We start from the raw sequence: 25,465 nt of genomic DNA on the forward strand, positions 1-25,465 counted from the left end.
TCTTTTCATTATTTTATTCATGCAAGATCAGAGAAGATTGAATTTAGACAACATTATAATAAAAATTATTTCTTTATTTGACTGAAAGTATTTAAAAGTTTGATTTAACACGACTATACAATTAAAATAAACATCATATTTGGATAGAATCAGAAAATGTTTTCCTTGATTTAAATCTAAATTCAGTGCTACCAAATTTACTTGTAGTTCTTACGTGATATGGAATGATAGAAAAGCAAATTATATAGTTTTATTAGTTGTATAGTTATCAGTTAGTTGCTTATATTCACTTTTCTTCATTTTAAAATATGTAACTAATAACTAATTATAGTTAAATTAGATTTTAAAGGTGGAACATCGTCATTGTTTTAACAGTATTGATCAATAGTTGATCCCCATTAGTTTATTTTAGCATCATTATTTAGGCAACTGCTAATAATCAATGTTTGGGTTTAGCCTTTTTATTTGTTTTTAAAAGTGTTTCCACTCTTTTTCACTGGTAACAACTGAAATCTCTCACTGAATAATTGAACAGAAATGCATTTTGAGAAACAATATCCTGTTTTTTCCCTGAATAAACTGTTTTTGCTGATTTTGACCCAAAATAAGCAGGAATCAACCAAATACTTTACACATTCCTCTACTAGTAGAGTAAGGCAACAGCAGCGGAAATTAAAGTCCCATCATCTTTGTATATTGACTTAGTGGACCATCTCATGAAAAAAATCCACTTAAAGATTGTTAACGTTATATGATTGATTACTTTGAAGACCAACGTGGCGCATTAGAATATTAGTGGAGCATTACAGATACTGGCTGCACTTATTCTCTGTTTTTACTGACATGACAGACTGTAAAGCTCCTCCACATTGATTCGCTGCATAATTTACAAATGGTTCTGCATTAAATAGTCCAATGGGATCCTAATGGGCAGCTTACATAGACATAAAGTTTGTGTTTGTAATTAAGTGTCCATATTGAGAAGTCTGTCAGTGCAGCGGTGGTGGGACGACCTGCACCTGTTTGGTGGAAAACATCTCTCAGAAGGCAGAAAGTCAGAACATGTGCATGCCATACTTAGAAACATGCAGAATGCAGAGAGCTATTTACAGCAACAGTATTGATTTGAATCCGTCTGAAAGGAGGGATTGTTTAGAGAAGTCGAAACACGGGCGTCTGTATTACATGCATTTCTTGACCTTTCCTCGGATGTAGTCAGGTTTCCTCAGCTCTGCCATACATCATCTAGCTAATGCCGCGCTGGGTAATGCTATTAGCAATGCAACATGAGCTTGCAAATAGAATAAATTGTGAATGGATGGTGTGAAAAAAAGGATGTGAAGGTGTGCAGATAGAATAACTTTATGGAGAGTTTGTGAGAAGTTCTTGTCTCTGGTTCTCTAAAAGATACTCGACAAAAATCCCTTCCACAAATATCCTGTGTAAAAGATTTGATGCTTAAACTTATGTTTGATCCTACTTATCTATCTATCACACTGTTTAGCAGCATTTAATTTTATTGTCTTAAATATTTCAAAGGAAAAGTTCACAGGCTACGTTAGCGTAGCATGCTTTTGTTGCTACTGATGAACAAAGCTGATCTTAATCTGCTTCTCTGTCATATTGGTGGTTTGTTTTGGGAGGAAGTATGTTGAATAGTTTTTAAATTATGTCTGAACTTAATTATTAATGAGCATTTTGTCGGCCCAAGGCTTCCCAGACATGCTACCATTAAGTTTAGTCTATATAGATTAGCAATAAAACATGAAAACCTCAAAACCACAACGTTTATGTTGACTTTAAAACAATGTATTAAATAAATTTTTGTCATTTATTAGTTGCCTCTAAAGCTGCGGAATGCAACATTTAAAAATAAATATATATTTTCTATATTTATTGAAACTCTCACCATATTGTGACGGTATGGAATGAAACAACAGTAGGATGTGTATCTTCCACATCCTACTGTTGAGTTTTGCTAAAATGCAATAATCCCAGTCAAACACAACCAATCAGAGCCAGGAGGAGTGTCTTAGCGCTGTTAAACACTATTGTGTACGTGTTGCTAAATGTGTTAGGAGAAATTAATTATTGTTAAAGAAAAACTGTTTATCTGCCATCATTTGTGGCTATGCTAACTGGAATTAGCATTTGTGGCAGTCTGTGTTGTGGTGAACCGTCTGTAACTTAGCAAAAGCAGCTGTGAGCAGGTGAGCACAAGAGTGATTGACAGCACTAAGACCCTCCTCCTGGCTTTGATTGGTTGTTTCTGACTTGCTGGTGTATTTCTGCAGTTATTACTGGGAGCACTGGGAGAAGGCAGATGATTTTTTTCAGTTTTTCTGTCGTAGTGTCACAACAGCATCATAATAAAAATAATTTATGTAAAAGTTACATACTTTAGCTTTAACCCAAAATTTGAAACACCGCCTGTAAAAAGAAAACTGTTGAGATTACTGGACCTCAGGATCGTTAATTGTATCGTTTTGACCAAAACCACTGATCTTCTCACAGCATGTGTCACATAAGATTGAAGGTGAGAGCGCAGGGTGCTGCGTCTTTGTAGCTGCTTTCTTACTTTTATATTTCTCCGGCCTGCAGGCTCAAACTCAGCTGGCCGCAGACCGGAGCCCGAACAGGGGGGCTGAAAGGAGCAGCTGAACCTTGAACAATCCCAGTTTGGCTTCGGCGGGTTTGAAACCCTCATGAAACAGAATAAAACTAGCCCGGGATTTTTATGAGAGTGGAGCTGCGTCGGGGATGTGTTTATTACCGGGGTGTGGACACAAGAGCGAGGAGGAAAATGATTTAATTTTTACGAGCCACTGAGGTCTTTATGGTGAATTTAACCCCAGGGTCTTTCGCAGAGGTTGATGTCTCGGCTTCTGCCAGTTCAGGGTGGAGATGAGCAACTATCAGGCTCTGCAAAACGTACAAAGACCTCTTTATCAGCCGCCAAACACTCTCCTTCTGTCGCAGCTGAGCCTCTATCACAACTGCCTGGTGTGCATGCATCACACACACACACATGCTGCAAATTATTCAAGTGAGCGCTCTGTCTTCTGTTTGGGAGCGTTAATAGAAAGAGTGGAGGGGAGGGCAGACAGAGAGGCAGAGTGTTAGAAGAGAGTGAGGAGGGGGTGCAGATGAACAGAGAAGCTGCTGTAAAGTGTTCTTATTAGAGGGAGTAATTATACTGCAGCGGCGAAGACACTGAATGCACACTGGACAGCTTCCATCTCTCCACTCGCCTGTCCACTCGAGGGCCACTGTGGGAAGAGACGGGAGGTGATGGACTCTCTAATAAAGAGAGTCTGGCGTTATCTGTGTGTTCAATCTTCACTTCTCCTCAGGACAAACACTCCAGTACAAGCTGAAACTTTCCAAACCGAGCAGCACCAAGATGTTCAGCTGAACGGCGAATGTCGGGTTGCAGATCAAAAAAAAGGTTCACATGTGTGCAACACCCGGAGTTTAATGAAAAATGCAACAGTCGAATTACACTTGGCAGGAGGAAGAGAAGAGCGCGCTTGTATCATTTTTCAGTTATTAGCTGTGAAAAAACTCTTGGCTCATTAAGAATTTTTGATTTATTGTTATGATAAAATTCTGGAAAAACAAGAATTTTTGGTCTAGTTTTAGTGCAAATATCTTAGTACACTTGAAATAAGACAAAACTAACTTTTCAGCAAGATATAGGAAATCATTTAAGTCAATAATCCCTTAATATTTGTTAAAAAATTACTTGCTCATTGGCTGAATTTTTTTGCTTATAGCAAGACATTTTTCCCATGCTGTAAGTTTACAAATTTGCTATTGGAATTAGTACTTTTTTAATCAATATTAAGGTAAAGTTAGGTCATTTTATTTATATAGCACATTTTCAGCAGCAAGGCAATTCAAAGTGCTTTACATGAATTAAAGGGAAATACAAACAAAATAAGTCAATAAGGAATTATTTACTTAAATCAAGCTCCTATATCTTGCTGAAAAGTAACTTTTAAGTTAGTACACTTGAAACTAGACAAAATTTAAATATTTGCACAAGAAAAGAGACAAAAATACTGGGTACAATTTTGTGTTTTTGCAATGAAAACAAAACAGTTTGATTAAAAATTTTATTTTAGTATTTTCTCCACTGAGCAGATTAAAAAATATGATTAAATGCAGTTACTGTGTGCTGCTTAGTGATATAAATCACATTTTTCTGTCCTGAAGAAGCTTATTTGTTTGTTAAATTCTGTGCCATGCAGTCACCATCCTGCAAAACTATTTATTACCTAAAAATTAAGTAATAAATCTTTTTTTAATCATAAACTTTATCGTTATTATAATAGGACCATGAAATATCGCGATAAAATTCTAAGTCCATATCTCTACCAGCTCTATTGATTCCGAACGCCCATAAAGAGTCTAAACCTTGTACAAGAGAGCGTGTGTGTGTGTCCTAAAGTCATGCATGGGTGTGTGTGTGTGTGTGTTTGCGCGCTCTCAGAGGTCACTCAGCGAAACCTGAGCGCGAGCAGAAGAAATCCCAGGACTCATATCGACCCCGTTCACCGTAGAACACCAGCACAGCACATGCTGCAGCTCTCCGTCTGTTTTCGTCCCTGCCCCTTTCTCTTCCTCCATCTCTGTCGCTGCTTTGTGTAACTGACACTTGCTGACAGCTGGATAAGAAGCGGAGATTCGCATCTTCACTACAGCGTGTGCAAAGTTCAAGAAAGACTCTGACACAAAATTAAAAGTACTTCTTGTGTGTTTCAATGAATTCAGAAACAGGAAGTGAGTCCCAGATGAGCAACTTATTTTTATGTTTGCCGCAGGAAATAAATCTTTATGAAGGACCACCATGAAGGTTTGGTAACACCATCACAGCATGTGTGTCTGCAGCCATTATCCCCACAGGAACGAATTCGCTGTTTAACAGGACTTTCCTTTCATAAGGTCACTTGCGATGCCATCTCTAGCATCTACCATTATGGCTGCTATCGTGCCATCAGGCGGGTCAAATTCGAGCATCCTGGGTGGGCGACAAATGGGCAGCAAGAGGCTGCGTTGTAGCTAATGTACATCGATATTTTGTTAGCCGGGGTTTGGCTGTGTTCATGGAAACTGGTGGCATGCAACATAAAATGCAGCGGAGAGTGAGTTGGAGTTTTCATCAAGATAAATATTGGTGCAGACTGAAGGAAAATTTATTTGCTCTTCCTCCACAACATCAACACGTCCAGATCTTATCATTCAATCCTCCGTTTCTACGCATTCAGTGTGATTACAGTTGATTAAAGAGGGAATTTAAACCATTTATGTGCACTGCAAAAACACAAAGTATTTTTGTCTCGTTTCTAATGTAATTATCTTAGTAAACTTGAAACCCTAATTTACAAGTAACGTTCCAGCAAGAAACAGAAGCTTAATTCCTTATTATTGATGGTAAAAGTACTAGTTCTACTTATAAAAAGACATTTTTCAATGTTATAAGTGAAATAATCCAAACTATTAGTTTTTTATCAATAGTAAGTGTCTATGTCTTGCTGAAAAGTTGTTTCTAAGTCAGTTTTGTCTTATTTCAAGTGAACTGAGATATTCGGACTAGAAACTAGATGAAAACTGTTTGGTAACATTTAGTGTTTTTGCAGTTTGGCCCTTTGCGCGTTAACAATGAAGTGTTAAAAGATTTTCTAGCTTTCTAACTTTCTCAGAGCTGAAAGCAGGCATATGAAGCGTACAATCTATGAAACTTTCAGCAAGAGGGAGTTATTGTTTTACAGTTTTTTCTCCAAGAAGTCCGCACTGCCACCCAGGGCAACGCTGAGGTCAGTTCCCCACCTCGCCTGACCCGTGTGAATTTACAGCTTCCTGGGTTTTCAGCCCACCTTTACTGCTGCACAAAAAGCTTGGCACTGCTTGGGTTATTGATCGTCTCCCTGTTGACACTGATGCAGTCTTTGACCTTTTAATGCTAAAACTTTCAACTTCCAGCTGACCAAGTCCGACCTTTCACCACGCATGTTCACGCAGACGCAGGTGCAGGTCGCCCCTGCTGGTTTTCTTCAAGTGTGATTGAGAATTAAATGAGGCTTCCAACGCCGATCTGAAATAACTTACGGCACTTTGTGGGCTGGAATCGTCTCGTGTGTTTGGGTGAAGCTCCTGTCATGCGTAGTAAAGACTAACCGCCTGCTCAGGTCAGGCCTTAAATAAACCAAATATTCATCAGTTAGAATAGAGAAGATTTCTTTAACTGAAATGAGAAAAAGTCCTGAATGCATCCCCGGGAAACTCACGTAAGTACAGAGTGCACACTGTTCTGTCTGTGTTGTGGGTTGCGTCATTATTTGGGATTTTATCTTGTCTTTTAGACCAGATCAGATTCATTCTCAGACCTTGATTCATTTTCAGAGAGGTTGAGCCAAAACCACTCAGCAGCATCTGGAAGCACATCGCTGATGGCAAAAACAACAAACTAAATCCAGGTCAAAAAGTCACTTCAAAATGCTGATTCTGACACAAATATTATCTGTTTATTCCCCGTCGTTCCAGGCAGCAGATGGGTTTCCATTTGTCTTAAAATTGCACAAATAGGGATTATGAAAATAAAATTGCTAAATGGAAACACAAGCATTTTTTGATGAGGTGTTGTTTGTTTTGGCTGTATCAAAATTTGTGTATTTTTGCAAAACTAATGGAAACACGTTTTCGCATCACACAAATCAGGATCAACAACTGGACATTACTACTGCCAGAAAAGACTAAGACGATGACAGGAAGTAGTTGGAAGATGACAGAGTGGCGTATTTTTTAATGACTTACTGCGTGAACAAACTTTTGCACGTGTGATTTTAATTTGTGTTTCCTAGTTAATGGAAACATCTCGATTAGGAAATTGTGTTTTTTCAACATTAGTGGAATATCGACAAAGTTTTGCAGACATTTGTAGTGAAAAAACAGCTACCAATTATTTTTTTAGGGTCCTTTCCTAAAAATGACTAATTCAAAAACTAGCCCAGTCTTTTGAACAGCCATAACATCTCTCTGCCTTCAAAAATTTTGAATTAAGTCACTTCTAAAGCTCAGTAACTCAAAAACTGATGCAACTTCATGTCACACATGCATGAAGGATTTGTCAATATTGGTATGAGAGTAGCTTGGAGTCAGAAATTCAAGCAGCAGGCTTACTGTGGCAGACGGAGTCACTGATGGGCGTGCACTCAGCCATCTGAGTCTCGATGTCTTCCTCACAGATGGTGCAAGGTAAACAGGGTTCCAGGTAGCTCTCCCGGTCAGAAAACGTCTCGTCCACACACTCCTCACATACGGTATCGTGGTAAGCGTCGCAGTGCGAATAAACGCCCTGTCCCAGCGGGCACACAGTGCACGGCTCACATCGTCCAGAGACGCTGTTGAAGTAGAAGTTGTACTTGCAGACGCATTTGGCGTCGTTGGAGTCGGTGCAGGGAGTCTCCATCCGCATCAGGCCGGTACACTGAGTGCACGGTTTGCACGTCTCCGTGTGGCTGTAGTTCTCTGAGTAAGTCTCACCTGCAGGTCAGAGGACGAAACCAGACAAGAGTCAGAGGAAAAGTAAGAAGAGCCGATGGAACATGAGAAGATAAAGCAGAGATAAACAGTGAATCCAATGGCATTAATCATGTTTACTGCACATTCATTAGCAGGAAGGACACATTGATCCACAGGGCTCTCAGTGATTTGTGCTGCAGGACAAGAAAGGTGCTCTTGTCGGCTAGCGAGTCAAAACCTTGGATTCCTAATTATGATATCGATCTGGATGTGTTTGTGCTGCGCTGAGTAAACGTCTGCAGCCTCAGTCAAACACAACAAGTAAAATCCAGCCTGTGCAAATACTCAGACTTAACCTAGAATTAAACATCTGTAAATTTTAAAGAAAGTTACGCCCGCTTGCTGTAAATCTTAGTCATTTTGCTATTTTGCAGATTTGGATCAGATCTGGCTCAAAAGAATCATATGAGTCAGATCCTGAAGTGCTCACTTGAATGACTAGTAAAGCTTAAAAACATGACTATCATAACTGCTTAGGAAGTGATTCAGTCTTATAACCCTGTTTGATCAGTTCTGGTAAGGAGTACTTTGTACGTAGAGTGAACTACAAGGTATATTTCAGTGAAAACTACCCAGATATATCGCAGTAAAGAAACGTTTTATTGAATTCTGACATTAGAAATGAGACAATGCGAATGCAGCTTAGTCTGTGGTCTGAAAAATGTAATATAGCAGAAGTAATTTGCTCTAAAAAGTTGTTTTTAAAAGCACAAATTGTGATAGAATAATTAAATTGAATGGGCTCAAGATATATTAGGAAGTAATCACAACTTTCAACAATTCTTATTTGTAATAAGTAAATATCTTTAACTGTTTTGCTTCAATATTTAACGTTAAAAGGTTTTCATGGTGTTAATGCATTCACTTTGAACACACACCGTCAACATATGACACATTCCTAATTTTTTATAGTGGCGGATATTAATCACTAATAAATATCAATCAATCAAAAATTGCAGTTTTGAAAACTGCTCAACAAAGTGAGAGATTACCGTTTGTCGTTTAATCGTTTATAAACTTACATGCAACTTTTCTATCTTCCTGTAAAAGCCAGCTGTGTTGCTTTGGCTTAAACGAGAAGAACATGAAAAGGTTTATTTTTAGGCACCTGTGTTAGTTTTGTTTCTGTTCTCCACAATAACAATGCGACGTGTTGGAGATGATACATAAGATTAAATTTGCCATAATATGGCAGAATAATATAAATTTTAACAGTACAATTTTTATTAAGAATTATAAATGTTACATTTATGAATCAATATGCTATGTTATTACTGTTATATTAAGTAGCTGTTTTAATTATAATTGGGTTTTTTATTATGTGGATGCCAGGAAGTGTAGCCATTGTCACGGCAACGGCTAAAGGGGATCCAATCAATCGTAAAAACAAACATATTTCTACTTCTGGTTGAGATTCCAGATAATGAGTAGTCTGAGAGACAAAAAATATTTTATTTACGTCTCAACTACAGGATTGTATTGAAAAAGTTGCTGTTTTGTGATTTATATAACTTAGTTGTATAACGGAAATCAGCAAAGAAGTCTCCATTATTTACAGCCACTCTGTATTCCTGCTAGCAAAAAGCATGTAAAGTAGCACTGCATGTTGTTATTTCAGTTTCCAATGCTGCCTTCTTGGCAACGTTTATCACTAAAATAAAAAGTTGACAATGTGTCCACAACGTCTTCACCTTCCATCGATTTTTGGAAGGACTGTGAGCAATAACGACTCTAGAAAACAGCTGAGATGTGAAGAGGCACGCTGGATAAAAAGGGGTAAAAGCTGTTGCGACCAATTGCCTGCTGCTTTTCAATTACTTCACACACTTCAGATTTGCTCTCCAGGAACATTTGGCAACAGGAGGATTTAGGAGAGTTCATCACTGAGGAAGTGATGACCTCAAGTTAGCTTGGTCTGACGCTGAAGAGTTCCTCAGGGCGCTGCGTATTCTATTAATATTACATGTTCATATAGAATTATTTTCAGATATAATTGGATGCCTGCTGAATTATGCATACAGTGAGAGAGAGAAAGTGTTCATGTGCCATACGAGCATGGCTTAGTGGTTGAAAAAGATGCGAGGCGAGCTGAGAGGCTGATGGGAGGGAGATTTAAAAAAAGAAAAACCTGCAGCTCAGATTCATTACACGAGCAGCTTCACTTTGCGTTTCGCTTTTCTGTGACGTGCCAAACACGAGAGCGGTCACCTTGTGAAAGCTGCGGTTCAGAAAGGAGCACACTTTGATCCCTAAGACGATCCGCACTTCATGAAAGTTTCACAGCATGACACCATGAAACAGGAATGAATGTAAAAGCTGCTTCTTAAACCACTTAGTTAACACCAGGGTTTGATTTTCAAAGTTACAAAACAAGGACTCTGCTACGTTTACTCTGGTTGGGATCGTATTGTTTGGGTTGCAATGGCATAAATCATCAAGATTTACTGAACCGCAAATGAAACCACATGCGTTGACGTGTGGGACGTTTGCACAACTCTTATCTGCCTCTCCATATGTTCCACAGTGTGCTGCTTTCCTTTTTTCTTTTTTTTTTTTCATGAGAACTGTTTAAGGGTTTGTCATGTTGAGCAACGGCGTATTGTCAGTGTGAAAACCCCTGCAGCAATGTCCCAGCACTCCTCTTTTTCCTTCTAAACCTCCCTGGCAAGTCAACGTTGGCAGCGGCTAAAGTTTTAAACACCTTGTAAACAGCGGTACAGCCGAGCCCTGTCACATTATACAGGCAGACAGAGAGGAGCAGATGGGGGTAACGATAGGGAGGCAGGTATGGAGGAGAGGGGACGACGTGCAAGAAAGCAGCAGATTTGCTCGAATGAATCTCAGGCAGCTTGACGGCGATATAATCGGAAACGGTCTGCGAGGGTGGTCCGGAGCTCAAAGTCCAAACCTAATCTAAAAAACATAATTTAGTGATCAAAGTGCTGACGGCTGCAGGAGGAAGGGTCAAGTAAAATAGATGGAGGTCAGAAGTGAGAGATAGAGCAACTAAAATTGTTTTCTAAAGCTGTTTTGCGAGTTTATTCATGACTTCCAATTGTTAGAGTCGAGCTAATTTGCCTGTTAACGTACCACACCTGATTGGGGCTCATAGATGGCCGTATTTTTAAAAATTGGAAACAGCTAACTTAGAAACCGACCCATACTTATTGATCAAATTACCAACTTTGCCTGAATTCACATCACATGATTTATATCGTTATGTCATAAACAGCGATTCCCCTTAAACTGGAGCGGCGTTAAAAATGTACAGAAGACAAGATGCTAACCAATTTTTTTCCATAAATGCTAGGCTGCATGTCTCCATGGTTACTAACCGTTTGACACGTACCTCCGCAATAATGCAATATTTAATATCTTTCCAATCATACATACTTATAGAGTATATAAACGTTAGTCTTCTTACCTTGTAAAAAGTGTGAGCTGCAAATAAATCAGCATTTACACCGAGGGCTGACAGTCTTTATGATTGACGGCTGCCCCATATCTTTAAAAGTTATACAGTAAAATGACAAGTTTTTTGTATCTGGCGTTTCCTCTCGCTCCTGTTAGCATGAGGAGAGCGACAGTGACCGAGTTCCAGATAAACAACAGAACTCCAAGGTAAACAATTATTTGAATTAGTTGAGCTTGAAAGCTTTTGTTTTCTTTGCAGTCAAGCTGAACCAGTAAAGCTCCTTTTCTCATTCATATCAATTATCCCGCAGCATGCAGGCTGCTTCCTCGCTCATTTTAGCTCGTATGCATGGCTCTCTCTTCACAGTGCCTGCGTGTAAACATTTATAAACGTGACCATATGCAGCCACAGATGAGGTGTGCAGACCCAATTTATGCGTCAGCACTTTTATCCAGAGCTAAAAGATGAAAGTTAAAGGCCATCAGGACTCAGACAGGGAGTGCCTTCTTAAATAAAATATGAGATTCTTTCTAATTGTCCCCAGCTGAGCCATGAAACGAGTATTTAGAGTTTTCATATTTAGCCACCAAGTTGGTTGATGGGACAGTGAGATGTGAGTGGGGGGCTTGTTGCACTTTGAATGTGCCACTTCAGCTCCCCTCGTGTGTTTTTTGGTCCCATTAGTGTCATTAATAATGTAGCAGTGGATGTCCTTGAAACTGCTCACTGATCTTCACAATCAGCTCTTTTCAGTGGAAGCTTTTAGTGACGCTGGAAATTTCTGCCCCTCCACAAAATGTCCCACATAAACTGGTGACCTTTTGCTCAGGGAGGATAAATTATCAACATTTGCAAAGATGTTTGACAGTTGAATTGGGGTTTTTTTTTCGTTTGTTTTAAACTTTACTGTGTTTAATCAACGTCCCACTTCATTGGTTGACCTTCTCCAGATTTGAAACAGGTGTTTTTAAATTTTCCCAAATTTCTGAAAAGGGAAGAGGAACGGTTGGTGTTGGATAGTAAACATTTATGGTTAAATAAGAACCTAAAAAGTAAAGTCTGAGTAGCTAAGTGTCATCTATCATCACTTCAAGTGGAGAACGAATCATAAGATGTAGAAGTGAAGGTTTGGCTTAAAGATTTATGTTTGGGGTTCTTTCTTAGTCTAAATTCAGACTTTGATTAAACTTTAGTTTGTTTTTGTAGAAAGTTTGGCGTATTTGAGAAGGTCCGGACCAAAAAAACAAAGTCTGGTCCCCCTAAAAATCCAGGTTTCAGCTTGGGAGAAGTGAACTGTGGTGCTGTTCAAATGCATATGAACACCAAGTGGACCTAAAAAGGAAGTGGACCATAGCGCAGGGCATTCTGGGTAAACGCAACCAAGTGGTTGTGAAAGAAATAGCTTGTAGTCTTTTGCCGAAGACAAAAAAAAGAAATCCTACACCACTCCATTTTTGTTTGTGAAGAAGGAAGTTGTGTTTGTTTTCTTCTGAGGTTTTTGTGTCTTTTCTGTCAGTAGTTCTTGGTGCAGCGCCCCCCACAGGCGAGGAGGGGAACAGGTTTCTCAAAGAGTTTGATACGTTTGACTTGGTGTAGCTGAAAATGTAACAAATGTTGCAATTCTGGTCCCCAACTGAATAAGTATACTGGACTATCAGGTGTGAAAACAATGCTAAAGTCAGTTGTAAATATGGTTTTCCATGTTGTATTAAAGCATGAATGGACCAGAACCAGTCACGTTTCGTATTGATCAAATCTGATCTCTAAACTCTGAGATGTAAATTCAAAATCCAATCTTTAATATGAATGAAACAAATCATGTTGCAGGAACAACAACACTCTTCAGTGGGAACGGTGTTACTGAGTGAAGCAGACTGTTTGTGAAGAATTTCTAATATTTAAAATTAAGTTGTATTTTATGAAATAATGACCATAACAGATAACTTTGAACAACCAGAGTGCCTTCGGTCTGTAACGCAGACTGCTACAGGAGATCAACTACAGAAACTCCTTGAAGAAACTTAGTTTGAGCTATTTTAGCTACTTTTATAAAGTACTTATTTAGTACTTATTAATTTAGACCAACATCTAGCTTTATGCTTTTAATATCAGAGCAAAACTACTATTAGTTTACAAATCTAGAATAAACTTAGAAAGTACCATCTGCTTAACAACCCTGAACAAAAATCAAACATGTAGAACCAATATTTAGCTTTGTATAAATCTAGAACTCAACCCAGAACAGGAACCAACATTTAGTTTAATCAGAACCAGAATCCAGAGAAACTAGTTCATAAATTACGGACTAGTTTTATACTTTTACCTTTTTGTATTTCTTTTGGTTTTGTTGTTTTGTTTGTACTTCCTTCTAATTCATATAAATAAAATTACATTATCTTACCCAAGGTTTCCCTCAGAAAACTTGCTAAGCCTGGTCCTCAGCGGCCCGTCGTCTTTTTGAGTTAGAAATGTTTAAATTTGACAGGAAATTTGAAAATATCACTTGATAATTATGTATTATTGAAAGGTTGAAAGAGTAATACCTGAACACCAACAATAAAGTCTTAAAAAATGCAAACATTTTAAAAAGACTTAAATAAATAAGCAATGCTTTGCCTTGTGGGCCCACCAGTTGTAATAAACAGGTTTTTTTTTTTATCTTAAAGTATTTTGAATTGATTGAATTTTGCGCATTGTTGTGTGTTAGACCCCTGCATCTCGTTTCAATAGTTTTCTCTCTGCTTTGAAGTAAAATCTCTGCTTATCCTCACTTCATTCATCTCCATCCAAAGTTTGGAGCGGTTCCTGATGCTCGGCTCCAGACCTCAACCAGACATGCCTGTGATTCCACTTTCCTTCCTCCTGAAATCCCCGGAGATTCACAGTCTCGTCATGCTTTTTTCTCAGTCATTCAGCCCGTTTTCACTTCAAACCTCTCTGAATGCTTCACTAAGTGAGGCAGGTTCGCTTGTCCTGTTTCCCTCGACCACAGAGAGAAGTGGAGGAGACTAATAAATATTTCAGGGCTACTGATGCACATCCCGGGCCAGGAAGACTACAGTTGGGTAGGGAGGGGGTCTAACCAACAGGAAGTGGGACATTAAAGGGGTCTCATGGTAAATACAGATATGTTCATGCTTACCATGAAGCAGGAAATGGATTTGTCAAATTTTACTCATTAATTATTCACCTCACCACTTCAGAAAATATATTTATGGTGTCTGTTTTTTTTTTTTTATAGTAGGTCAGCTTTTAACCTCAATATAATTCCAGCTCAGCTGGATTATTTATTGTGTGTGCTCCTGTCAGCCACACACACACACACACACGCACACACACACACACACACACACGCTGACATTATATCTGCTTTAACTGAAACAAAAAAAAACACACTCACACCGGAAATTGGGTGCAACCTCTCGGGTATTCTGGCTTAATTGTTGAGTGTTTATCAGCTGTGACTACCATTCCTGTACAGCGGAGCGGACTAATTGTTCACTATCAGAGGCACAATAGGCTTTTCAATATGGCCTAATTAACTGGATCAAATGGGTGAAGATAGACTGATGTAACAGTATGCATGATAAATGAGCAGATCGTGCCCTTTGGTGCCTGGCTTTTCTAATACCATCTTATCCGCTAATACAGAGGATGACTCATAGTTACTGCAAGGAGGGGAGGGGGACGGCATGGTGGAGGAAAGCAAGAAGAGAAAGGAGACGTGACAACGGTTTGTGGGATTTGGTGCAAAACGTTTAAATCCAGGGCAAACAAGTGCTTATGATTATTATGCCACAATAAAATAAACTTCTAGTAACATCTGAGCAAAGATGTTAATCAACAATATTTCTGCATGGATTATCTGATGATGTCGATCATTTATTTTGTTCACTTTAGAGACATTTGTAACATTTTTGATGCAAAAGCGTTGGAATAGAGCTTTAATTCGAAGTGTTTCTGCTCCTGCTTGTATTTCATGCCTGCACCTTTTCTAACTCTGACTTTGATGGGGTTGTTTTGTGTGAAATTGGCTTACAGCATTTCTGTCCTTTTTAGTTTTTACCCTGTGGCAACTGTCACACTTTAGATGCTGACAAAGAAAAAAAACCTCCCTGAACCTTTTGCTGCAAGTGTGGGAAATGAGAAAAAAAGTATAAAATAGAGGCTTATTTAGAAAAAAAATAACTTTTTAAAGGGAAGAAAGAAATGCTTGACTAATAATTAAACGGTGCTGACATTACTGAGACAGTGTTGGATCCTAAAAACTTGTTTCGTTGCACACAGGATGTGAAACTGTATGTATTGATGCCTGCAATCAGCGACCTAAACTTTAATGCATGCTTAGAAAATTAAACACAAACATCACAAATGGTAAAAGTAGCTGCTAGGATGCAACACAGAAACTCCTGAATGCAGAGGAAAACATTTATTTGCAGCTTTTTTTCCCTCCGGTTTGAAGCTGAATGTTTTTCCGGCTGTGGACCAAAGAGTAAATGCTAATGGTTTGCAGCTTAAGTCGAGCTGTAGACACATTTGGAGCCACTTAAAACAATACAAGCGTTTTATCTTAAGAAAACACAGAAGTCTCACCTTTTATCCAAATTGAAAAATTGGGCTGTAGTAATTTACTTTGGCTTTGACTAAAATTTGGACTCAATTTTCAAGAAAGATTATTTAACTCTACAAATATTTAAAGCTGATTTCCTTTCACTCTTTTATTCTGCACAGGTTTTCTAATGTACAAATATTTACTCTTTAATTTAAGCAATCTTTACTCACAGCTCACCGCAAACTGATTCTTACTCAGCAGCAGCAGAAAACACACATCATCCAACAGGATGGATAATTATTTTATCAGATTATAGTCCTTAAATATAAGTTGAATGTTGTTTTAGTCTCATATTAAAATATATCAAATATAAAGCATAAAATGATTGTTATTGTTCAATTAGTTCAACAGCTAATTGAAAGAATATTCCTGTTTCTGCACAAATTTATCAGGTTTCTGCTAAATTCTGTTAAGTGTCAAAAATATTGTATGTTGATGAATTTATAGACTCATAAAAATGTTGCTAGTTATGATGCATTTAAAGAAAATGAGAAAAACTGTATATTTCATACATACAGTTACATTTGTTTTGTTTTTTAACACCGACATCATTTTAACAATAAGAGTGAAGGCTGGATTTGTCTCTATCCACCATCCCTGTTCGGGACTCTGAGGTGGTTTCCCTCGATTCCCCATTGGCACAAAAGCAGTAGCTAGTGATGATCTAGCGTTTACAAATCAATCTGTCAAGACTTGCCAATGTTAAGGCTTATTGCTGACATTCCTGAAAACGATAGTCACGCGTATCGAGCCTGATGAGTTTGATGCACATGCATGTACAAAAGAGGTGCAAACCATGAGAAATCATTACTCACTGTCCAAACACTGAGCGCAGACAGTCTGAGCGGCGCCACATTCCTTCACCACTCCCTCTCCAGGTGGGCACTCCATGCAGCATTCCCCGCCGGTGGTGAACTGGCCAGAGTCACACTCCACGTTCAGCGCCCGCTCCGTCTTGGACGCCAGCGCTATCGTCGCCTGGCAGAATTAGAGACAGACGTATTACACCAAATAGGCAAAATGATGGAATGGATTACTGCCAGGTGGATAACCTGTTCTGTAAAGGTTCACCATAAATCACTGTGCCTGCCTGTATTGGAAAGACTTTGCACTAACCTGGCTTAATAGCTCCCCTAAAGGCACATCATCTCTAATAATGAACCTGAAACGCATTCAGGCTGGACAGGAGCCATAAAGGCATGTATGCACAGCATTACCCAGACGCCCGTCCTATTTAACGTCCAAAGGTGAGAGCTAGACGGAGCCTCTCTCTGCTTGTGATTAACGCAAACACTTCAGAGTCAGTATTTCTGAAGCCTGCGCTCCTCCTCTGTCACTCTCCAATGTCTCCTGACACAAACACATTAAACTCAATCTTTCTCCATAAATGTAACTCAAGCACTGGAGATAAACATACACAGACCTGTCACAATAATCAATAAATTAATTAATCACATGATAAATTACAGCAAACTCAGTCATTTCCATTGGCATCATTTATCTTTCTTTTCTCTCTTTCAACTAAAAACTGCAGTTTGATCCAAGGACAATTTTCTTTACAAAGACTTCAAAATTCATTTTACTTGTTCTGTTTATTTATCTCGGATATTTAAAATGTCACCCAGTTCCAGTGTTAAATGTTTATTACAATTTAAAGTTTACAGATTTTTTTTATGTGTTCTTGCATTATTATTTTGCCATTACATTACTTATAAATATAACTTCTGGAACAATTTGTTTAATTAAAAATTTTTTATGGTGACAGGCCTAAATAAACATGCATATTTATTCTGACAGATAGCTGCTCTAATACACCGTTTAATTTAAAACTGTTGCAGGCTCACTGATCTTGTCTAATATGACTTACTTCTACTTCTTACTTCTCCTGGTCTGCTCTTGTTTCTCATTCTCCATCCTGGCATATTTACAGTTTAGCTCACTGGCACAAGAACTGAAGTTAAATGACAAGAATTTGTAACCAGTTTCTTTAGAAGAAAAAATAATCTGATTATCCTGCATCACTTTCATGTCCTGTGGCTTTTATTATGTAATAAGTAAAACCTCCTTTCCAGCTAATTCACATATGCTGAGACATCTTTTTTCCCTGACTCTCATTGGTCGCTCCCTCCTCTCTCTGCTTTCATTCAGAAACAGATGTACCAAGCAGCCAGCATCTCCCCTCCTGCCTCTCATTCCAGCTCTCCCGTTTTCTCTGCTCTTCTTTTCCTCGTCATTCCCAATCAGCTCATCGACAACACTTCTGCACAAGTCTCGGTTTTTACTTTAAACACCGTATACCCATTCCACCTGACCACAAAAAAAAAAAGCTTAGTCCTGGATTTTTCACTCAGCTGAAACACATTTAGGTCAAGTTGGGTAAGTAAAAATTGGAGCCACCATTAAGCCATGAAGCAACACAGCTGTGATGTGCTTCGTTTGTCCTCTCGTCAATTTCATGGCCAATTTGTGAGTTTATTTCTAAATTTAATTCTACCAAAGTGCAGCGACTGCTGCCACTCTCTGGCACCAGCTGTCACAACAGCGTGTCCCCTCACATCCAGGGCTGTTTGCATGATGACTGAGCCTTGCTGCCCAATTAGACCAGCTGCTGTGAACATAGCAGAGCCCCCTATATGCTTCATTGTTAACTTTCTTGATTATAATCTGGATTTTTATGCAGAACACTTGAAAATTGTCCCATGCTCTTGCTGAGTGAATCTATTTTAATTCAAAAAATACAGATTTGAAATCAAAATCTACTGAAATTACAGCACAATTTGCATTTTCTACCCAGGATAAAACGCAGCAGAAAGGCAGGAGTGTATGTGACATTACCTTGGTGCAGAACATTAACCTGCATGAGACACCTGCAGGATTTGCCCTCAATGAACACCCGAGCAGGGAAACTTTTACGCAAAACTTCAGTAATAAGTTTATTAACGCATTACAGCTGCGTGTATTTTACAGGAAATGCGTAAAATAACACGCGTTTCTAAATAACTAAGTCCTGCAGAAGTCAGGGAAAGCGACGACTCACCAAGGCGCACAGAATCACCAGCGGTAAGGTAGCAGTCATCCTTCTTCGTACGCAGGAGTCACATGAAACAGATCTGGAGCAGGGAAATGCGGCGCTATGTGGAGGAGAGCCGTGCGGCAGAAGCGCTCATCTTAATTCCAGAGGCACGGATTGTTTGTCGGATTGGGATTCAGCGGGATTAAGAGTCCGCGCCGTCACGCGTCTGTCCGGGAAACCTCCGCACCGTGGAGTCGGATGGAAGAGTCTCCGCAGCCTTCCAGCAGCGCCGCTGTTACTCTGGCCAGCGCACACGCAGAAGTGATATAAAGGGGAGGACGGGAGGAGGGGACGGTCCTGTCCGGAGAGCTGCTCAGCTGCAAGTGCACTGCGGAGGAGAGGAGAAGAGAGGAGAGAGTCACGTCCAGCCTCCGGTTTATCACTCCTCCTGATGGTTCTGCAGCAGAACCTGATCCCCCCACATTAGCTCGGCCCTATTGCAACAGTAGCAATAACTAGCTTCGATCACGCCGACTGCAATATAATTTAAATCGAAGTTAATCCCTTTTTATTTGCTTATATTATAGACAATCTTTGTATTACATCAATGGATCATGTTAAAGGTGAAGATCTCGTTTTGTTTGGAATAATTTCACACAGATTAGTGAGGATCCAGCAGGTCAAAGGTCAAAGAGCCAGGGCTCCCTCAATTAAAAAACAATCACACACAGAGAGAGAGAGAGAGAGAAAGTCCGGCTTCAAGGTTTTCATTTTCCATTTCCCGACTTTGTTTTTCATATATATTTATTTCCAATTGACAGGCTAACACAAAGTAGTGCATAACTGTGATGTGAGAGAATACAAATAAAAATCTGAAAAGTGTGGCATGCATTTATATTCTGATACCCCCAAATAAAAGCATGCCCACTTGCCTTGAGAAGTCATCTAATGAGTAAAATTTAATATCAGTATGTTTTGTGAAGGCCTCATTAGTGAACAAAGAGCATCTGAAAAACACCAGGAGTAAAGGTGTGGAGTAAAGGAAGATTTATCCCATAAAACAACATCTCAAGTTTTGAATAACTCACAGCGCTCTGTTCAATCCATTATTAAAAAACTGAAAGAATACCAAGAGTAAGGCGGCCAAGGAGAACATCAATCACAAACCGGTAACTAATGTATGAGCTACAGAGAGCCACGAATCAGGCAGAGGAAAGCACTTATTAGGGATGAACTGCACAAATCTGGTTTATTTGGAAGAGTGGGAAGAAAAAAGCTATTTCTGGTTCAAAACAGAAATAGCTGTTTTTAACCAGCTATTTCTGTTAGCTGTACTCTCTGGATCACAGAAACTACGCTGCTGCCCTAAATGGGCCGGAACAGACGAGACATCTCAAAAATACACGTATATTTAGGATGTGATCCGTATTGTCTCTGTAAAGAAAGACTTGTCTATAATCTTGAGGATTTACCCGGCGGTGAGATGGCTTGGTCCGGTGACACAGACCTCCTATTATAGGACGAGCCTGAAGAAAGTTCTCTAAAGCCTGGAGAATACAGTCATTTAGTTTCAAGTTGGGTCAAACATTTAGGGTCAAAAGAACCATTAAATGGCTGCCGACTTGTCCCAGTGAGTTGTGCTTTTTTAAGTAATTAGTCTATGATAACGATGGTATCGCTAACAACGAGCTAACCAGTGTTATTTCTATAAGTTTTGATCTCCTGTTAAATAGTTAATTTAGCTTCTGTAAACCCAAATTCATGCTGGAGTTGGATGTTAATGTTGAGTCGTTCTGCATTTCTAGAATTCGCAGTGATTTACAGAAACACCATTAAAACACGGTTAGGGTGAGAAAATAATGTATCTTACTTTACATATGAATGATAGTCTTTCTAAGTAACTGTCCAATAAAATATGTGAAAATATAATTTAAACGATGCGACTGTTGTTAGTTTCTGCACCTCCTGTTATTAGACGCAAGTTGTTGAGATTTTTTGGTGCGTTTTTAAATTAACCCCCTTGTGACCAACTACCTTCACAGAATACCGTTTATCTTTCTCTCTGTTAGAACGGTTGGAACAACCTTACACAACACAGATTAATTTTAATTCTGGATCAACAGAAGTAAACGAGCTGCATTCACTTCCTGACCCTCATCTGCATTGGGTGACGTCGGTACTACGTCATCTGAAACCCAGCAATCCTGAGTAAAAGACATCAAAAGTGGTTTTGTGTGCAGCAAAGAAAGTGTGCGGCTCAGATTTGACAAAAATAGATGTTTTTTGGCCTACATACAAAACGCTATGTGTGGCAGAAAGCTAATTGATGTTGGCAGAATCATGCTATGGGAATGATGTCAGATGGATGGAGCTAAATTCAGTTTAAAACCTGGAAGAAATCATCTTATAGGCTGCAAAAGACTTGAGACAGAGCTAAAGGTTCCCGTTCCATCTGGACAATGACCCCAAACATACAGCCAGAGCTACAATGGATTGGTTTGATGAAAGTATGTTTATGTGTTAAAATGGCCAAGACCTGAATCAAATTGAGAATATTTGTGGAGGCTTAAAAATTGGTGTCGACAGGCTTCCCCCAATCCAGTTTTAGCTGTTTGGTATAAAAATCTGAGCCAGATTGTCAGTCTTTCAATATATGAAGCTGGAGATTGACGAATACATTTACATATGATTTTTATTTTTAAGTAACATTTTTCTTCTACTTCCCAGTTTTGCGCTTCTTAAGAGACACTGCTTAAGAAGAGGAACTAAAGAAAACGCAAAAATTAAGAGATAAGATAAAACAAATGTGATGTAAAGTGACCCAAAAACTGAATCAACATGGGCAACATGTGACTGGAAATGATTAAAGTTGAGCATAATTAAACTCAAAGAGAAAAAAAAGTCCACAATTAAGTTTGAAAACAATCAATAGCAGATGCAAAACGACCACAAAAAGACACAGTTCACTCAAAACGAGACATGAAATGATTTCAGTGAAACACAAAAGGAACAACAACTGACAGTGAGTGCAAAGAAAAGACATTTCTTCTTGATCTCTGAAGACTGTGGCATTGCTCTGCTGGACCTCATTATGCTAAAATATGTCTTCAATGTTTCTGGATGTAAATGGAGGGAGTATTGGAAACACCTGTCCACTTAGTGTGCCTCATATATCGCCTCAAAACCTTTCTGCAGAAGTGGCTGAACACAAACTGATTTCTCAACAAAACATGTGCAGGTGTTCCCGACCTTAAGATCATGAATTATTTATGTATCTTTTAGTTTAGAGCAAATACCAGGAATGTGCTTTTGTTTTCCTTCCGGGGACATGCAGGACCGTTTTCTGCCACCAGGGGTCGACTCAGCTGAGCCGGAGCTCAGAAACAACTCTTTTTGTCCTGATCACCAAAGTTTTAGTGACAGAACATCTTGTTCTCTGATTCTAGAGTTAATGTGCACAGTTACGTAACTTTAAGTGTGAAACTGTGAAATTCCTCTCAGTAATTTTGCAATGTTGGTCAAATGTAGTAAAGTTTCTCTCTGTGGAAACGTCTCTGAGGTTTTGCTGAACTTTAATCCACACTAAAACCAGCTGCTTCATCCTTTTTATTTGTTTATTTTTGTTTCAAGATGATACTAATTTGGGGAAAAGCACTCTAAAACCACCAATACACATACAGGAAGTGTAATCATGTTAGTGTTGGTTAGTTTTTCCAGTCAAGAAAACGCAATGTTGATGGATATCGATCCAAGATGTAGTTTACAACAGCTGGTGTCACCAGGGAAACAGTTTCTACCTGCTTCAGGCTTGTCCTAATTTCCTTTTCAAACCTTCTTCCTGGTGTTGACATCTGTCTTCATGCAGATTATCAGCAGAGGGAGCAGCCTCCGCGGTGCAGCTGCCACATGGTGATTAGGTTTCACCGTAGAGATCTGAATGCCTTCAAGCACCAACTCATCGATTCTCCCTCTGCTTCTATCCTCCCTTAAAGCATCCAAGATTAGTTGTAACAATAGACTTTATTTGAGATTTTTATTTAGATATAAAAACAATACAGTAATATTGGCTAAGTTTTTAGTGTGACAATATTTAAATATAAATATTTTTATATTTAAATATAAAATATTGAAATAAAATATTTTCTTTTCTTTAAATATTTAAAAAATATATATATTTCTAAAACATTATTTAAACAGTAAATGTGTATTATTTAAATGTTTTATTTTATTTAAATAAAATACTGTCACACAAATCATGTTGTTCACGCTGCAATGCATGCTGGGTAAATTGCTCTACAGTTACAGCCAAAACAGCGATCATTAAGCCTCTTCAAATTGAGTCGGATCGTTGAAATCGATGGGAATGTAGAAAAACCAAGAGGTGACAAAGATGAGGAAGACTAAAGAGAGGAAGAGGACAGAGTTAGCTATAGGAGCTGCTGCTGCTGCCTTAGCTTCGTAAATGAAACAATGAATGACACTTACCTCTAGTCGAGCTGTGTGATCTGGTAAAAACTTCTGTAGCTCTGTTCCAATCCGGTCTTTGTACAACTGGACCAGAGATCCGTTAGCATTTAAAAGGCAGCAGGTTTGAGGCATTTTGCGGATAAAAACTGTCATTTATTTTTAGCTCGTTAAGGTAGCGATCACCCGTTAGAGCCTTTGTTAGTTTTGCTCATACAAATGACTCAAAAACTTCTGGAGACAAATGTTGAGAGCACAGATTAGGCCCTTCAGGAGTTCTGTTCGCGTCCGGCTCTCTCCCACTTCACTCTTATTTTTTTGTGTGTGCGAAGTGATCCAGATTCACCTAACTGTTTTATTTTTTATTTTTAATTACAGCCAACAGTGACACTGTGTGGCATTATCTAAAATTACACCAGTCAACCGCAATGTGATAAACAAAATTCCTGTGTTTAATCTGTAGATTCCAGCACAGAATGGATCAAAACGCGTCATCAAGCCAGCAGGTGAAAAAAATATAACAAAAGATGTAGTTATTCGTTTTGGCGTATCGCAAACAAAATTCTTTAGTAAATAGAAAAAAATCATGTTATTTAGGCCAATATGTTCAAATAATAATGCCAACTAATTTTGGCATTTCTATCAATATGGTTTTCTTGTAATGTCACGAAAAATAAATCTGATATAAACATTTCTCTTGATTCTAACGTTAGTGTATCAGATGGGAAGGAAATGTATCCAACAGACAACCAAATATAGAAAACGGCCTTTAGAGTATGAGGTCAATAAGTCGTGAAATGGATAAACAGATACGCGCTGACAAAGCTGCAGGTGGGTTACATGCACCTTCTCTGCACATATCACATTGCAGCTGTACAATTGATCAGGAAGAAAGAGTACATAATCTATTAGACAGAAAACATTGTGGATTTAGATCATTTGGATGAATTTGTTTCTCTATCACAGGTCAAAATGTTACATAAATGTTTTACATTAAATTAATGTTTTGATTTAATGAGAAATCCCAGAAAGTAAATTTGTCTCAGTTATTAATAGAGCGGACAGATTATTTTTTTCATCTACTCCAACATTTTTGGGGTCAGTTAATTAGCCAGAGTGTCACATTTAACCATCAGGTTTACATAATGAGAACTCGAGGCCCGTGGGCCAATTCCGGCCCGCCGTAGTTTTTTATGTGGCCCTATAGATTCTAGACTAAACACTAAATGTGCTTAAATATTATGTTATCAATCAAATCAATACAGTTTCTATCCGTTTACTGCCAAATTACGTCATTCAGTCCCTTCAGTTTCTTGAGAATTATTGTGGAGATTCACACAAAATCAACAACCTTTTTATGCTAATATGTAATTGCAGATTTTTCTCAAAAACATTTCAAAAACTTTCTTATTTGTACTAAACAGCTGCCTCAGCCTTAATTTATGTCAGATTATAATCCATGATCTGTACAAAAAAGTCACATTTACCATCATAAATAAGTGCAAATGTTGCAAATATTTCTAATTATTATTTAACTTTAGGAATTCATTGATATTTTAACAGTTTCCAAACAGGTACATCCCAGGTGTTAAGATAATCATTTAACTGTTTATCTATCATACGGCTGAGGATGTACAGTGAACCATAAAAGACGGGAGGCTCGATTTTATTACTAGCTAAAGACGTTATCACTGCAGCTTCTGACTAATCTCTGCAGCTCGTGTTTTATCTGCTCTTACCAGATCTAGATAAGCCACAGAGCAGTCTGTGGATTATACAGATAAACTCTTCTCAGCAAAATGAAGGTTTCCTGAACCTCAATCTTTCTTTTTACTGTTAATGAATCGCTAAACAATTCCGTTAAATACTCAATTACCAGCTGATGCAGCCACAAAAACATAAACACGATATGAAACACCTTGTTGAAAGAAATGCTGTTTGTTTCGGATGTCTAAATGTTCACCTGTGTAAATACAACCTGTGCCCTGTTCCTGTGGGTTTCTGGTTGCCAGGTATGCTGAGAGGGGTCACCTGTTTTACAGCCTGCAGTTTTCATGCTGCTGCTGCTTCCCCACATGGTGACCGCAGGGGGTCCAGCCATGTAAAGACAAAAACAGGACCAGACGGTTTTTTCTTTAAATCCTGGAATATAACGGTGCACCTGCTTACTCTTGAAGAGTTTTTTTGTCTGGTTTTAGCAGGAATGGAACGTGTTTGGTGTGCTGGTTCATGGTGAATACAGTGAACCGACTCAGGATCTTTCTGTAAAATCCCCCAGGACTCAACCTGTCTGTTCGGAAACGATCCCTCTGCACATGTGCAACAGGGTGACAAACAGCGCTCTGAAGTGATCATGCCCAAACTGCTAAATTAATCA

The 25,465-nt window shown here is 38.7% G+C and overlaps 1 protein-coding gene across 1 annotated transcript in view; it reads right to left on the reverse strand.

Moving 5' to 3' along the window:
- The window catches only part of ngfra (nerve growth factor receptor a (TNFR superfamily, member 16)), a 41,273-nt gene extending 18,835 nt beyond the window's left edge, over positions 1 to 22,438 (reverse strand). The window contains exons 1-4 of the mRNA XM_044100279.1: positions 22,422 to 22,438; positions 18,649 to 19,012; positions 16,427 to 16,589; positions 7,183 to 7,545 (exon numbers count right to left, since the gene is read on the reverse strand). Coding sequence (XP_043956214.1) covers positions 7,183 to 7,545; positions 16,427 to 16,589; positions 18,649 to 18,687 — 565 coding nt within the window. The 5' untranslated portion in view covers positions 18,688 to 19,012; positions 22,422 to 22,438. The remainder of the gene's footprint in view (positions 1 to 7,182; positions 7,546 to 16,426; positions 16,590 to 18,648; positions 19,013 to 22,421) is intronic.
- Positions 22,439 to 25,465: the final 3,027 nt, after the last annotated feature.

Source organism: Gambusia affinis, linkage group LG19, assembly GCF_019740435.1.
Source record: "Gambusia affinis linkage group LG19, SWU_Gaff_1.0, whole genome shotgun sequence".
Taxonomy (NCBI): Eukaryota; Metazoa; Chordata; class Actinopteri; order Cyprinodontiformes; family Poeciliidae; genus Gambusia; species Gambusia affinis.